Source organism: Cyclopterus lumpus, chromosome 17, assembly GCF_009769545.1.
Source record: "Cyclopterus lumpus isolate fCycLum1 chromosome 17, fCycLum1.pri, whole genome shotgun sequence".
NCBI classification, from domain to species: domain Eukaryota; kingdom Metazoa; phylum Chordata; class Actinopteri; order Perciformes; family Cyclopteridae; genus Cyclopterus; species Cyclopterus lumpus.
The window spans coordinates 13779952-13797720 of NC_046982.1; the positions used below are offsets into that span (position 1 = coordinate 13779952).

General features: G+C 40.6%; 1 protein-coding gene across 5 annotated transcripts in view; it reads right to left on the reverse strand.

Annotated features, from left to right (window-relative positions):
- The window catches only part of LOC117746163 (rho GTPase-activating protein 29-like), a 29593-nt gene that overhangs the window by 11600 nt on the left and 224 nt on the right, over positions 1–17769 (reverse strand). The window contains exons 2-7 of one of the 5 annotated variants that reach the window (XM_034555092.1): positions 16601–16974; positions 5307–5450; positions 1657–1753; positions 1331–1403; positions 1013–1073; positions 250–393 (exon numbers count right to left, since the gene is read on the reverse strand). In XM_034555092.1, the coding sequence (XP_034410983.1) occupies positions 250–393; positions 1013–1073; positions 1331–1403; positions 1657–1753; positions 5307–5450; positions 16601–16883 (802 nt within the window). In that variant the 5' untranslated portion in view covers positions 16884–16974. Of the gene's footprint in view, positions 1–249; positions 394–1012; positions 1074–1330; positions 1404–1656; positions 1754–2178; positions 2289–2362; positions 2724–4266; positions 4286–5306; positions 5451–16600; positions 16975–17769 lie in introns of those variants that run through there. The other 4 variants (XM_034555096.1, XM_034555094.1, XM_034555095.1 and 1 more) reach the window with 4 other exon arrangements.

Consider the following 17769-nt stretch of genomic DNA (forward strand, 5'->3'; position numbering starts at 1 on the left):
ACCTCAATTAGCAGTCAAAAGACTTATAATGATAGAGGGCTCCATTTACAAAATGTTGCTTCAGTCCTCCTGGGTCAAATACAATTCACAGATAACTGTCTTTTTTTAACTGCCCTACAAGACAGAATGGGGTGCATTTTTACTGCCGTTCAGAAGTTATCAATCACATTCTTTCCCATAATTACTTAGATAATGTCCTAATGCAGTAATCCTCTGTTTTGCAAACCCAGTGCACTGTCAATGTCTCACCCAGAGCCAATCGCTTCTCCATCCAGGCCAGAAGGTCTTTGATATACTTGGACCAGGCCTTCGCGTAGAGAAGAGCGGACTCCACACCGCTGTCATTCTTCAGCAGGGTCAAGTCAACTTCTTCCTCCCGTGTCAGCGGCACCTCTGGGATTGTAGAGTCAGCAGAGGAAACAGACATCTCAAAACAAAGTAAATCGAAACACATGGTATCAACAATATTGTAATGCGTTGGATTGATGCGTCTCAGATCTACTATCCCAACAGACAAGTGTGGGAGGTAAATGGAAAACACGTTCAGGTTCAAAGTTGACAGCGTAGGAGGATATGAAAGTGTATTTTCAAAATGGTCCAACAGCATTATTTTCTTTTACTGGTCACACTGTGATGCACATCCCAGCCACCCGCCATCTGATTTAACACAAACCCCATGTGTTTCCCATCCCACACGGAACTACTCCTAAACAGGAAAGGAATGTCAGATATGTGGCCAGAGAGGGGAAAACGAGCAGCTAGTATAAAAAAAAGCAGCAGAAATAACAGGGGTGGAAGCAGAGGCTTAGGGTGGGTCTACCTCAGGCATTCAAGAGTCCAGAGCCTAAATCACTCGGTCAAATCACAAGCTGACACTCTTGGCCGCCCTGTGCTACAAAGCAACAATTAAATGCTTTGTAAAGCAGCCATTAATAGCTATTACATTTCAAGATCCATTTATTTCACACCCAGGTTTCGCAGGGGTAATTAACAGAATGTGAATAACACTTACCCACAAGATCATTTTTCTCTGAAGCGTATCCCTCAGGATCCACAGAGAGATTGTCAAAAGACTGTGAAAAGGACATTTCAGATTATAAGGAAGCAATAGCAGACATGTAATCAAAGTCAGACATCAGAAGCAACAGGATTTTAAACACCCCAATTAAGTACAGAAAGAAAGTCTTTGAGGCTTTCTTAAATGGAGACGTGGTAAAATTGCTGCTTTAAAATGCACCCTTTTGAAAACTATCATGTTTGAAAACAAAGCTTTAAAAATAAAATAAAATGCTGGCCCCAAAGCTGGGAAAATAAAGATCTTGCATCTCACCCTGCTTCTCCTGGTCTGGGGGGTCCCCAACCCTGAGCCACTGTCCACATCTCCCATAAGGAAGTCAGAAACTCTGAGGGGAAGATGTGTAGAAGTAGATGCATGTTAAAAGTACAGCACGATATTGTTGAAATTGCAATCTAGTAACTAATGAAGGGCTTCAGGAAATGCAACTGTAAAGTATGTGGGTGTTCGCTCATTACAAAACATCGGACAGGAAGATGAAATAAATATTTAAGATCGTCTGAAGTCAGCCCTGCTTTTCTTACACAAAAAAGTAATACAAATCTAGTGGTGTTGTAAAGGTAAACAAACATTGTACTCACACATTGCCGAATGTGAATGCTAAGGTGTCAATGGATATGTGTATCTCGCCAAATATAGCTTTGATGTTTTCTTGGTTCTCTTCCTTGAAGTTAATGCCTGTGAGAGAGATAAAACAAGAACCTCAGCCAACATTTAATTAGATTACAAACCAGTCATACCCAATCATTCAACAAATGTATTAACAAGGCCTGTATGTGTATTGTCTCCATAAAGGGCTGAAGTTGTCTCAAGTAAGTGTTGACATTCTCCTCGATGACAGACAAAAAGTTACACAGGGTGTGGTTACACAGAGTCAAGCGTTTTAAAGACAACGCTATGAAAATAGCTTAAAAACCACAACCGTTAGTGCAGAAGTAGTCTAAGGGCAATGACATGGACACTCCATGTCTTCTTCTGGATAGCTTCAAGGATGGTTATTCAAGGAATATTAAGAAACAATCTCAAAGTTTCATCAAAATGGCCACATATTTTAGAACCAGGCCATCAAAGTTTGACAAATCTTCGAGAATGTGTGCACAGACCGTTGACTGTCGGGGAACAGTTCACCCAGCAAGACATTTGCAGAGAGCAATCTGAATACCAAAAGGCAAAGTGAAATCCAACTAAGCCGAGTACTTCCTGTCTGCCCGCAACAGGAAACACTCACACAGCTTGAGCGCTGTGACATTTAAAACTATACGTAACTGTCACAACGCTATACGTAACTGTCACAACGCTTCTCCCTCCGTCACCTGACATCGATGTCTTGAAACTGGGACCAGAAATAAAAAGCTCTAAGAAGTTCCATTTTCCAGGCTGCTTTCTAGCTTTTGTGCTTCCATTTTCTCTTCATGAGAGCCAATTCGATCCATGTCAGTGGTGGTTGGGTAATTGTAAATGTCCAACCGTCGACGAAGCATAGCAGGGTCATGGCATGCTGCGATGGGTAGGAAACCCCGCAATCCAGAGAGACTCCCGAGGACACGAAAAGAGGGGAGACAGTGAGGCACAAGCCTCCCTGCCGTGCACCTCCCTGGCCATGAATGCTAGCGTACAACTCTGCGCTGACTTCTTTCTTCCTCAGGACATCCTGTGGGTCTCATAACAATGATTCCAGAGCTCTGCCCCCCTTGTCACGCTTGAAATATGGAAACTGCATCATTCAAGTACAGGGGCCATTGTTTTCTCACGGTTGAACCATAACTGGGATAATTAGCTTCTGAAAAATGTCTTTAGTGAGTTAAAACTATATCTTATAATATTCCTTATAATTCTGGCTTGACATAACTCTCTGCTGTTATACAGTATGCTATTAAAAATACTAAAACATAACATATTTCTTATTAAAAGGCAAACTAAATATTATTGTATTTACATGCAGAAGAGTGTCCATTATGTATTATTATCATATAACAGCATGCTTTTCTTATAGTAATTAAATGAATGTACAATAGGTGTATCTGGTAGGGACAGAAAGATCCCTCTGACATACAGTAGTTCTGTAGGAGAAAATGAACACTCAGAACACCCAGGAAAATATATTTTGTCTGGGTCTGGTTTTGAACCTCAACGAGGGAAAGATCCCATCTTTGATGACGCAAAAACACAATTATGGGCAATACAACATTGCCCGTCTTTGTCACAAATTAAACCTGTTGCATCAAACAGCGAAGTGGAGCAGATCATGCTTCTTACATGTTCTGGTTAATTAAAAAGTTAGGTAAAAAAAGACCACAATAACGGTGAATAGTTTGAGTGGATAACATCTACCAGGGCTTGATATTAATGCTTGCCAAAGACGAACAAGTGGAGTGCCTCATGCAGTCGTCCGATCAGGCAGGTGAAAATAAAATTAGGGGCCAATACTCATTAAATAAATATGCGTCGGGAGACTGGCATTAATAATCAGTTGATATCAGTAAGAGTGAAGTTAGTCATCGTTAGCTGTTGGCATCACAGTCCCGCTTGGCTAAATAACGAAGCTATGAGCATAGCAGCATGTGGAACAACTAACTTAATCAGATACATAGACCAATTATAACGTAATACATTAAGACAGTCCTGCTTATAACAGAGCTAACAGCTGTTAACAGAGGTTGTATTGTGTTACATTATGAAGCATTCAGGCAAATTACAACGTTTACATCATGTGTTCAAATGTAATCTTGTCAAATCTAGGTTTTGGCGAGAAACTTGAATACATAAGGTTGTTTGAAGATGTTTTTAAAAGCAATATGAAATAGATGTTAGAGAAGGGAGTATAACCTTTTTAACTTCCTAACACTAGCGCTTTGTCCAATTCTCCGAATCGAAGTTGATATTATTATTTATATTTAATAGGCCTACAGTTTTAATGTTGGACAAGTAAATTCAGCTATTGTTAGTAAACTCATAAGTAAAACATCTCATAAAAAAAAACGTAAGCTTAATGACAAGCCCTGATGTATATATAAATGGCATTTAAAACTGGTTAGACAACCATATGTTTGGAGAAGGAGGGAGGTTTTCTTTCCAGTAAATTCTGGTAGCTCCACTTGCCCCAGGTGTCGCAAGCATCAAAGAGCAACATGAGTTAAGAGACGACACACTTTGAAGACACTGAGACCCACGAGGCCTGTTATCATCCAAACCTTTGAGTCCTCATCTCTGATGTCTCGCTGATTCATTCCTCTCCTCTTTCAGCCTCTCCTTTTCAGTCCCCTTCTGGCTCGCTGTCTGTATCAATATTGTGTTACCTACTAGCCATTAGGGAGAGTCCAGCCAGGATGTGTGTTGATGTAAGGCCCCCCTCTTGTGGACAGGCAAATGTCCAAGTTTCCACTTGTCAACTAGATATGCAACTACTGTATTTACTGCAAGACTACACAATAGGGCTTTCCTTGAAAATAGGAACAATGGCACACAGCACTGCCACACTGCACAGTAGCTGTGCTGTGGTGTCAGTTTTCCACCCCGTCACTGTCAGTCCTGTAATTAAAGTTAGTCTTAATAATGCCATTACCTCTTTGGCTGATCCAACACGGAATCTCTTTTGTTTCCTTTGTGCATTCTAAACATTGTCAAAGCACTCCTCAACGTACTGCAGATGCAGACATGCATTCTTAAGCATTCCTAAGTAGGTCACAACTTAGATGTTGAGATAGGGCAGGTTAGCTGTCAGGCAACCACACACACCTCATGAACCTTGGAAAAGAATGAAGACACATGGATGTACTTGACCAACAAGCAGCTTGCCAGGGGCCTCCGCGGTCGCTGAAATATGTAATGCAAATTACAGCCATGTAGTCTCTGCTGTAGAGATTCTTGTGTGCAAGTTAGGTGAAGAAATACCCTTGCCATGGATCACATTTCTAGCTGGAATTGTGGGTTTTGCTTCCTTTTCTGTTGTATTAATTCAGGAGACAGGATAGAGATGTGTTGCTGAAGGAGTAATAATTTATCATACTATGACTTTTCTGAAACAAACCTCTAAGCCGACTCTAACCAAGAACAGAGCAACAGAATACTACTATGCACCTCCCAACACTAATATGCAAAACTGACTTAGCCTGAACCAGTAATGCAACAATGAGATTTCATGCCAACATATTTGAGCATCATCTTGATGCTGCATGTTTTCACCTGTATGTCTGTGTGCGTCGTCCATGCATGCTAGTAAGTAAATACTGACCTTTCACCTTGGCAATGACCGTGCCTGCCGCTCCCAGGATGTCCACTGAGTTGAGGGTCTGGTGTTTGCTGATGATGGCCTTGAGGACGCGGAGTAACTCTGCCAAACATTCCTGCACCAGCCTCTGAAGACCTTCCGGATTCTCTGAAAAAACGATTTGCAATCACACATGACTCTATTAGTCAAAGACACCACCGTCACACTACATTTTGAGTCAGAGGTTAGCCAGTGTCGAGTTAATTCCTTACATTCCTTTTGTCTGAGCCACACGTGTCGCTCAGCAAATTGTCATTTTGCATTCATGAAACGTACATGTTGTTTTTTCTACTACCTAGACAGTACATTGTCTGTATGCCTGTTTGTGACTTGAGATATAAAGTGGAAGACGGTTGTGGTTGAGACCGTGACTAACTCAGTTGTTGCAGCACATAACTACTGTGATGAAACTTCTTTGTTGCTTCCTCCAGGCAGACAGTAACACCATGTACGACGGAAAAGGCACTTGTCTATGTAAACAGGTCACACTGTGTCAGTCACAGTTATAACATTCTCACACAGGTGGAGTTGATGAACACATAAATGATGACAGGCTTTTTGTGGTTTTGTGCGCCCAAGTGAGGCAGAGTCAAACGTGTGCTTTGGAGAAACATCCCAGTGAACATCAAAAGGCACATATTTTATCTGTGCAATAACCACGCCGTCTTTCAACATCCTTTGAATACTGGCAGAGTTACAGCTAAATGTGATCTTTATTTATTTGTTCCATGGTGCCTGAGTTTATGTATAAAACATTTAAGAGGCAACCATACGAAATTAGGATGAATAAATAACATTTTAGAGTTGACTGAAGTGGAACACATGATAGCGATGATGCGAGTACACTTTTTCTGCAATCAGGAGAAAGTGTTAAGAGGTTGAGAAAGCTCTTGCCTTTTTCTACGTTACCAGTGAGGTTTCTGTAGATGACACTTGAGAAATAACAGAATGTAAAGAATGCTTTTAGATTGCATCTATCCCTTTATTTCCATTCTGCCATGAAATGTATGCCTTTCCTATAGAACCAAGCAACACAGCGAGGGGTAGTCGCCATGTATCTGTATTTATGCAATTCAAAGAATGTTCTTCTTCACAACTTTATCGGTATTGATTTTTTTCCAGAGCACTCCTACAGCACTTTTCAATACAGTGTTACAGTGTGTTTTTAAGACAATTAAACTCTTTGGATAAAACAACAGGGGAGGAAGATGGTCTTTGTCCTGCTCTGATGCAGGCTAATAAGCGGAGGCTCTGCAAGTTGGTACCAGACAATAGGTGAGTTCATGTCTACCTCACTGTTTTGGAAGTAGCAGGAACACTGTCTGGAAGGTCTGTTTTTCATCAAGACAAGCCCACAAGGCAGTAGCATTAGATGAGAGATTGTAATTCCTTGCAACGTTCCAATAAATTCAGAGGGTGTGAAAATGAGAGCCTGTATGTGTATGTGTGTGTGTGTGTGTGTGTGTGTGTGTGTGTGTGTGTGTGTGTGTCTGTGTGTAAATTGCCCATTTGACTCAAAATTCAAAAAGCACACTCATTTGGCTGGTGTAAAACATGGTCGAAGAGACATAATCCGCAACAGGCCATCTGTGACACAATTTCAAATGACCAGCAGGAGAGATATACAACAATATAGACACAAGGCAAGAAAGGATTTGGAACATAACATAAAGAAGAGTTGAAGACACTCCAAATATACATACAATTAAAAGGACACAAGAACACCAGGGTCCATCTTGCTGATTAGAAACTAACCGATCTCTGTCCCTATAGGCCCCACCCCCCAGGATTAGAGAAAATGTGTCCTTTAGAGTAGGAGGAGAGGGGCTCACTTGCTCTCAAGCCCCAGGGCGAGAGGTCCCTGAACCTGCAACACACACTTCAGGGAACCCCTCCCTACTGACAATGACAATGGGCCTTCACTACGTACCCTCCCATTCCTTTTAACCTTGAGGTCATTGAGGTATTTTTGGTTAATCCAGAGACGTTTGAAGATGTTCCTATCAAAGACATGTGGGGGTTTGACCATTAGCATATGAGAGCCAGTCCTAACAAGGTCCACACCTGAGAATTTTCACCGAGCATGGGAGAATTAGAGCATTACTGGAGGTGCTACTGTGGAATCACAGCAGTAACATTTATTAGGATCACCCATTTCCCTTTCCTCTCAAAAGAGAAGGATTTAATTAGAATAATCTGTTCTTGCAAGCGATCGGCATGCAATTGTAAGGAAATATGAATAGCTGTGAGGTTGTGGCAACAAAGACAGAGCGGTGTTTGCTGGAAGCCAACTGAAGCCAATCAGGGCATTTCTTTAGGGATTGATATTGGCTGTATTCTTTGTTTACGGTCATCCACTGTAAAGATCCACTGGGCAGAGTTAAAACAATGGAGAGGCAAAAACAAACAAATAGCAGCCAGCAATTTAAATTAATGACATACTGCCTGTGAGCTTTCGCAGACAGAGAGCATGTCCATTATACTCATGCGAGCAAAGCTAAATGTGGGTGTTGAAATTGTCTATCATGCATCGACTATAGCAACATTTTGCTCAACACCTCAAAAGAACCGGAGGATGTTTGAATCCTGATTCCTGCAACAAGTTACACTTCAAGTATACTGTATTGTGGTTATGCAGTAGAGTTAAACATATTCTAGTTCTAATTTAGACTTACTAAAGGCTAATTGTGGACTTTGCTGCTTTTATATGAAAGAAAATATAAATGGACCATGATAAACATCAGCAGATGCTGAAATAAAATCAAGGATTCATAATGAAGTCAAATGGCAAAAAAACATATCAAAGAGCAGTAACGTTCTTATTATTTAAAAATAGTTGATTACCTTTTTGTCAAATACAAGTGTGCATGGCAACCTCCACATTGTGCATGTGAATGTCAGCACAGTCAATGTGCAATTAGGCTACTTAGATCCATGTTTATTTAATCACTCTATAAACCCATGTTTAAAAAATTGGGCAACGGAATTGTATTTAACAATCAGAAATGGGAATAAGTTGTCAAAACAAGGTCAAATTTTGTGTGACAGCTCATACTGATCACCACCATTGTCGCCCTTTGAATTGTGTGAGAGGATCTGTGCTCAGTGCAGCGTGCGACAGCTGAGAGAAAGCTGGTAAAAATCAGTGGCGAGTGGTTTTGTCACGACAATGGCATCAAAAAGCCCAATAGAAATTTGCAGCCAATTGTGGGGGCCAAGCCATTGTTTATGGTAGAGATAACAGCACTGAGGCAAAGAGACGGGCCATATTGTTTAAAGGAGGACCCCCTGCCAACGCCAACGCAGCTCAAGGCTGCCTTGGCTTTCTTTACAGTGGTGGGATGAGCTAGTGTCCCGGCCACGCTTCACGCTCGGTCTGCTTCATTTATTCCCTGCAACATCAAGACCTCTTTCCCTTATAGGAAATTAAAGTCACAATGAAAAATGTTTCTAGTTTTTAACGTTTGAGACTGCTGCCTAACGTCACAGAACAGTCAAACGATTGAGACTTAATTAATTAATTGACAAATCGTTCTTTTTTTTAATTCAACTCCATATCAAATGTTTCACCCGGTATGTTGCAGCAAATCCATCACATGTACCTGACATACGAGTCATGCTTCTAGACCCTTTTTTTAAACACAACTCGTTCTGAAAATACAATTATGTGGAATTAGCCCTAATTTTACACTTGTAGCGGTCTTTTTGTATATTTACTTTCTTTCATTAAAGTTTTTTTCAGTGTTCCATGACATAACTACAAGACCAATATATCATTAGACCTATAACCCTGGTCCTCTAAAATCTCTAGCCTAGTTTGCGATGCAGAATGCCTAAAACGACCAAAACGTTACGTTTACAACATCTCTGCTTCTGGGGTGCTTCACTTTAACTTCACCTGCCAACAAAACAAATGTGTTCTGCATGTCGCCAGAAGATGCATTTTCAAGTCAAACTCTCACCGTAAACCATAAAAAAAGAGTTTAAGAGTAATAAGGTTTCTTTAATAATACCAAATATTTTCATCAGTCAAAACCTATCAAGTGAACAGTTTCAACAAGAAAAGTAGGGATAATAACATCTCAAACAACAATCCAGAATTATTTAAACTCATAACCCATATTGCGTTTGGAGTGTCACTTTTAAGCACTTTTAAGTGGTGAGTCAATTTTAACACAACACAGAAGCTTAAACAATTGCCTTTTAAAATGAATGTCTCCCCTTTTATTGCTGTGTGTGGGGGGCTCATTGTGTCTAGCGAAGCTCATTGTGTGTCTGGTGCAGAGAATGACCAATATAATCCAAATCTTCAGGTGGCCTGACAGAGGTTACAGCCTTTACTCCCCCCACTGATAACAACAGGTAATCAACTGGGCTGTCACACGCGATCTGCACGACATGAAACAAGCCTGGGCAGCTCTGGCAACACAGTGCGGCTTGGGAAACAGCCGCAGGGCTTTACTGAAAGGCCAAGGAGGCCATGGTTCCCCATCAGCATCCCTCCTCCTCCTGAAGGAGGGAGGGTGACGGATTTACATCCACACCAGCAAATTATTTTCAGGTTTTTAGATGTGCATCCGTCTACCTCATTCCAGGATAGTGACACATTGCTCTCCATCATACTGTATTATCAATCATCACCCCAAATGCTCCCCTACAAAAGGAAACAGATGTGTTTTGTATATCCCAGAAACACCTGGGCTAAGTAAGCTCCACTCAGAATATCCACAAGTGTCTTCAATCACAATGCACAAGGGCAGAAATCATTAAAAGCTCACTGTAACAGACTCTGCCTGCCACCTGATCTGCAACAGGTGAAATAGTTTGGTCAGGAAACCATCTCCAAACTCTAATTCCCCCCCGCCTGTCCAAACAAACACAGCATTGCTGGTGCCTCTCTGTCTTTCCCCATGCCTTGTTTGGAGACAAAGTGGGCCCCAGACATCACACAGACAGTAAACAGCAGGCACTCCATAAACAGTTACCTGCTCTCAGCCCATTAGCCTACACTCTGTGAGGTCTGGGCTTCACTGGCAGGCTAACTCTTTGACACTTCATTACATGTTTGGAGGGGGACTATACAGCAGGTGCATGATACGACTGCATTCTTGAATCAACACACAGTCTATCACAGGTGTCAAGATCAAAGGGAGGTGAGACAAAGCAGAAAAGGAAAACAGGAAATAAAAGCTTGTGCACATTAACCTCTGCTTACAGATTACAGTCCAAATCATAGAGTATTAGACCTAATCTACGTTAAATGCTCATTTTACTCATACACAATAATAACAGTAATTAAGGCTGAAACTAATCATTATTATCATTATGATTAATCAGTCAATTAATTTTCCAAATATTTAATTAGTCAAACTAATTGTTTCAGTTGTAAATGTAGTGTTGGAATGGCACCGTAACAAAGAAAGGCTGGTGTCGTTAGCCAGTTGTATTCCACCAGTACCCAGAGGGCTCATGTGCATCTTGAGATGACTTCACAACGAGTTGTTTTCTGAGTGAATCTCCGCCTACCTGAAGGAATGATGTCACTTACTACAGCTCGGGAATGTGTGTTGGACACACAATTAAATGACTCCTTCTTTCAGACGTGTGAAATAAGGGATCTAAGAATTTGTCTGGTCAGACAATTTCGTTGTTGTGCGTCTCTCAATTCAAAGCTGAGCAAGCATAACATTGGCTGTTTTTGGTAGGCTACAAAAACAAGTCTGACTCACAAAACAGCACCACAAGCCTCCGCCCCCTCGCTGCTCGGTCCTGATTCACCGCTGTAAATATCAGCAGGTCGGCCCGAATCTCCAGCAGTGACTTCCCCCTGCTAGCAGGAGCTCCACTGGCCCATCCACCCCTCGCCATGACCAATTTCCTACACAAACATTCAGAGGCCATAACCATAAATCCCACCCCAGGAAACACACTCCAACCACAAACTTGCAAAAAACATCCTTCAGCATCACAGGAGAAAGTTACTGCCCAACAAATCTTTCCTTTCTTTCTCCTAAGAGCAGCAGGCCATTAAACTATTATGTGCTTGATTTTGTCTTTTCTTTCAATTGAAGGCACCACCCGCAAGTGTCCACTTCAGTTGGCAAAGGGGCACTTGTGTGAGAAGGGGAGATATTTGTGGTAGCTATTGCTGGATATGTTTTTAAGAGAGCGGTGGTGGCCAGTACATACGTTTTTAATTGGTTACATTTGGAAAATTGGCGATGTTCTTCAAGAAAAGGATAGACGGAAGCTAATGCCATGTGCAAACCTTTCTGAGCAGATAGACAAACAAGACCATGAATAAACAGCTGTATTATAATCAGCAGTGAGTTAACCGAGTCCCTGTAAGACAACACAGATACAACTGTTTCAGAACAATGCAGTCAAACTGGAGAAACAGCCAGATCTTATCAGTGTCATGATGACAACAACAGTTGGGAAAAAAAGCGTCAGTTTTCACAGTGAAACAAGGATTTATGAATCAGCTGTACATGTTGCTCTGCATTTTAAAGACATGTAATACCTCTTCTCACATGGCATTACACTGCATGCAGAACATTTTTATCTGGGGGAAAGAAGCTTTAAACCTAATGCTCTGCAACTATGCAATGAGCCGTTTGTTCAACCCTGAAGTGGAACTGTAAAAGACCTGGTGTGAAGCACTTTTGTTTTTTCTTTTCCTTCCGAGGCTGAACGGCTCAAATAAGTCACCCAAACTCTCTTGAGTAAACATTCAAGGAAATGTAAATTCAGTGTCCTGATCTGTTGTTGTAACAAAAGCCATTTAGTCAAACCTTTGTCCACTTGGCCTGTACACTATCCATAACTTCCTACAGACCTTATTCAATAGACATTCCTAAACATGTTTGGCTTGATAATGAAGAACACACATTTGGCTTTGTTTCAGCACATTTGTAAAACACAAGACATTTCTGAGAAATGTACACTTGTTCTGTTCTTGGTCACATAAATAAAAGTAAAACAAGGATGTCAAATGATGACAAAACAGGGCTTATGAGCTTATGCAACAGTAGCATTTTGTAAGTGACTTTCATAAACAGGATGCGATTGTCCCATTGAGTCAATACTCAGAAATATAATGCCATATTGAATCTGTTACAAGGACTGCAACTGCTGTCCTGAGATATTTATCTTGGATTGCATAACAATTTGTATCAAATCTCTACTTTTCCAAACTTGAAAATGTAAAATAAATAACAACCTTGACTGCGTTACCTCTGGCGAGTTGTATTTATGATGACAAAACTAAGCGGAATTATTTTTAGGAGAGTTTTCATAGTCAATCTGCCTCACACCTACCATTAGTCTATTGAAGGCACTAAAGCTACAAGTGAACATTTGTTCTAAAGGAATGCCGAGTATGCAGGAGAGTGGGGGGATGGGAGGGACCCAGCAGCTCGGCTGTGTGTAGAGGACTCCTTTTTCAACCTGATTAAAACCATTAACCAGGCTGTCTTCTGCAAAAGCAACACAGACGTAAATTAAAATTTTTTGAATTAAGAGAACATTCAGATGTGTTTCCATTGCTTTTCTTATTTATCACATTGGCCCCGAAGCTGTTCAAAATACTAGTCTTGTATTACTACCATGAAAAGTTTGTAATTTGGCCACAATGTGTGTGCTTGAGTTATAATAGAAGAAAAAGGTTTGACTACACTGTTGACAACAATTACATAATGATACCACATGAAGAGTGGTTTGATGCACCGCTACAGGAACGACTTTAGTTTCAGCTTTTGAAAAAGGGTTTGGGAAGCTGGAAAACGTTTCAGGTCCATTGTGTGACGACAAGCTGTTAAAACATTGACATGTTAACATTTTGTTATTTTCAATTTTGGCTAAATTAAAATGAAATGTTATGGATGAACAACCGATTAAAAAGATCGAGTGGGATCAACGGCGTGTGTTGTTATGGATGTATGAAGAGACCTGGATACAGCGTTGGAGGGAGCGCCCCATGAAAGTTGCACAGTGGGGTATGAAATAAAACAAAAAAAAGTAGATTACATTATCCAGATCTTCTTGCGAACTACCACATCCGTGGGCCCGCAGAGCATGCGCACCAGCGTTTCCTTTAATTCTGCCTTCCGTTCTCAGGCTCATTCCCGTGAACAGAGGAAGGACTATAACTCTGGATTTGGGTATAAGTGCATTTAGCAACTTTAAAGACCCAACAATTAAAATACAGATTATGTGTTTGTACTCTAAAGTTGTTTCACCGGATGGGGAAAAAGTATTTTAAGCCCCATGGCATCACGTGACATAATGTGGAAATATTGATTGCACAGTTTTGGTCATTTAAAGATTTGCTTCCTGGTGATGCTTGGTGCGCGTGGACTAAATTCATCTTGGGACAGCATGGAGACAAGGACAGAGGTCAACTACTCAGTCAAAAATCATTCAGCCTCACATTCCTTTCCTGGGTTACATTCTTTGACAGCTTGGCTATTGTTGGGCAACAACTCTGGCAAGCATAGTGGCTGAGGTCCCAGTTATGAGAAAAAGTGATCCAAATATGGGACAAATATGAAAAGAATAACACGAGATCTGGCATCCACTCTTCCCTAATTACCTTATTCCTGCAGCTTTCCTCAACCACATATAAAGACTTGTTGCTCATCTCCTTTTAGGAAGTACATTGTACATCTCTATTGTGTTACTATATAGTCATTAAAAGAGCTACAACCATTGTGGTAGTTACTTGTGTAAAATGCTGCATTTTTTTTTTTTTACAATTTTGTATACACCTAGGCTAAATGTAAGTATTTTTCATGTGAATTTGAGTTTTAACACCGCACTTTTATGCCACCCTTTTAAGTTAGTAATAAGGACAATGCAATGGAATGCTATGGATGATATCATCTAATGTGCTTTCACTAAAGTTGAGACAATAGAAAACAGACTTTGACTGTTGCTCCTCCCAGACTGTGTCACCTCCCCTGACCCATAGAAGAAAACAGTAAAATCATTAATTTAATCTAATTATGGATGTGCACACACCAAGATGTAGATGATCAAATCACCATTATGTAGAATGTCACATGAGACTCTAAATTTAAGCAAATACTTGATGGCAAAACAATGTAGGTTTTGGGAATAAGTTCTAAGGCTTTAAAGACTTGTGTCATGTGAACCTGGTAATAACAAAACTCCCTTTGAAAGAAAAAAACAAACACTCAAAGTAATAAGTGATAATCAGTGTATGTCTTTAAGAGAAAGCCAGGATTGCTCCAGTGTCAGCAAACAGGAGTCAGACTGATCACTAACAATGCTCAGGATGTTCAGCATATACTGGAACTCATGCTCAAACACTTTAAACTGTCAGTTTCTAAATCACATTTCAGGTCAGATTATAAAAACACACTTCCCTGCTTACTAGCCTCAGGAAAGCAGTTGACATTTGAAGTTAGGTTTGCTGTTGCAGATCACTGTATATTTAAAGTTAGGAGGGACGTTGACTTGGATTTGATTTAAACTGTGACCATCTTCCACCAGTCTTTGTTACACATTAGTAATGAAAATGACTCAATGTTTACTGACGACTGGACAGCAAACCACAATAGCAGCATCGTGCATGAGCTGTTCCACCAAGATGCTTGTGTCAGTGTCTCCAAGAAAAGAATAAGAAAAAACACTAATCCAAATGACCAATAGCTGAATGACATTATAGGGTAATATGGTTTGATTTCATCCCCACCTGCTCAATAAAAGCAGTTGTTTAAGGGGAGGCAAATATCCCAAATGTTTTTGTGATGGCTCAGAGCAACACTCAGCACGACGCAAGCCGAGACTCACTCACAGGGGCCAACTCCTCCAGCTAGAGGAATGGCTAAACAACTCCCTCCCACTACCAGACCTGGGGTGGGACCCCAGCATGTGTGAATATGTGTGTAGGTATGCGTCTTTTAGCATAATAGCAGAGTAGTAGCAGTTGTAGTGATAGTGGAAGTGTGCTACATCAGAGTTCTACTCACAATGACAACATTTAATAAATTGTTATTACACAATACATAAACATATTACATTAGTTTCCAAAAAGATCTTAAGGTTTCCAAGTGGACAAAACAAAAACTGGTCACAATCAATATCACTTTTGTTCTAGGATCCCTAAAAGAAAAACATATTTATGAATTAAAGAATGCACTGATTGTGTGATAACAGAACGCTACTATCGGTAAATGCATTTGTGGAGCCTTGTTAAACACTATCTGAGCATTTGTGTGTGTGGAGTTTTTGAGTGTGTCTGCAAACAAGACCAAAGCCAAGTGAGAAGAACAGAGAAAGTAAGAGTAACCTATGTCTGCTCTGGTGTCTGCTGTGCTATCGTCTAGCAGGGTGCGGGTTTGTGTAGTTGTTAAGAGGCCAACAACATTGCAAGTGCTGCAGCATGTTAGCGGTGAGGCCGTTATCACACTGTAAACTGACACTCCACAGGTGGTTCTGGCTGTTTGAGGTCATGATGGCAAACTTTGGGCTTTACTTATCTATCTGTAACATCACAAAAACCCACATAGCCTTCCTGGGAATGTAATCCTTTACACCATGATTGGAACTGTGTTTAGTGGGTGTTAGTTGAGAAGGCATCAAAGCAGAACAGCGATGGTGCGAAATACTACCGAGGAGTCAAAGAAAAATTTTCACTGTTACACTGTTTAAAAAGCTGTTGGTGAGTTTTGCAACTGTCCAAACAAAGACAACAAGAATTCTTGTCAATACATTCCCAGTGTATCTACAATGGAATTTACTGGCAGAGAATTTTAGCTATCTATAGCATCCTTGGCTCTTTTCTAGAAAAGAAATTCTGAAATTACATAAGAAGAAATTCATTATGGAAGAGACAGCAATGTGTCCACTAACAGTAGCCTCTCCTCTAAGTAAAGGACTCAAGTGGGAAAGGCCTTTCTCTTATCACAGTAAGAATATTGCTCTCTCAACCATCACATTAATTAATGCAGCATATTCCTCACACAATCTGGGGTTCAATGAAAGAATATCAAAGGTGTGTAAGAATTCCAGGTCTTAAGGAAAAGTAAGCTTGTGGAAAGTGACGCAAAACAATTCAATTATACTGTAACCAGTTTATAACTCCTGAATATGCACCATTAATTATGTCACAAGCATACGAAGTTGGATTTTCTTCCTTCAACTATGTAATTTTATGGTATTCTACTTCCCTGACCTCTACAGCTCCTGCACAAACACCTCCGCATTCCAGCTCCCCCTGAAGCTTGACTCACCTTTACACTGGAAAGCCTCCTTGAGGTTGAGCAACACATCAGCGAACCCCCGTACATCATTCACAAGATGCATTACGTACTCCGGATCCACTCCTGGTGCCCCCAACAGGTGAGACGTTAGCACCATGCTGCTCAGAGGATTTGGGTTCTTGGAGCTGCGGCCCATATCCCAGGTCTTGGTGGATCCAGCAGACAGAGATCCTATGTGAGGCTTGGAGATATGTCGTGGCAGACCCTGGGTATTCTCAGTCCCACTGTCACCACTACTGCTCTTCCGTAGCATCCCAATAGCCACTCCAGCTGCCACCCTTTACAAGGGGGACAGCAGGCCAGCTAGCCTCTGAATTTAACACGCTGCCCTGGTCCTTGGGTGGCTGAAAGACAGAGAAAGATGGGTGAAAATGATGTGTGCAGTTGTGTGTCTCGGGATCTCCTTTACAAACTCATGAATCTCTCTTAATCCATCTGAGGCAAATTTTGATTTGTGATTTTTGGCTATACAAAATAAATCGAATTGAATTGAATGAATCTACTGGATTGTTTAAGACCCGTTAACGTACACATAAAAGTAATAACAGAGGACCCAAAGTATATAAGTTACTCAAGATACAACAATCTAATCAACACATCAAATCATCAAATCCATTTGTCCTGAAACTGTTAGATCACTTCAACATTCGTACAGATTCACGTGTTTTTTGAGAGAAACTTTAGTGAAGTTCAGAGTTTACAACAAGCATTATTTGCTCTTGTACGTTCCGTGTTGTCATTCAGAGTCTTCAAATGTTATTTTGTGTCACGAATATGATCTACGTTGAAATACTACCGATCGTTTCAGTGGTTATAACGATGTGCAACGTTTCGCTGTTAACGTTAGCTAGCTTGTTTGTGAAATAACGTTATCTGTCAATGCTGACAAGTCGCTGACAAAAGCAGTGCCACGCGATGTAAAACGTAAATACTAATGAAAATAAAGACATTTAAAAAGATCAAAACAAAGAAAAGCCTCGGGAATTAATTACAAAACAAAAACAAGTTTTGAAAAACTAATTTAAAACAAAGGCGACCTCAACATTTCTTTTTCCGGAGACTTTAGCGACAGTGAAAAAGTGATGCTGTCGACCATAAACTGCTTTGCTGGCACAACAAAAAAAAAAAAAACGCTACTT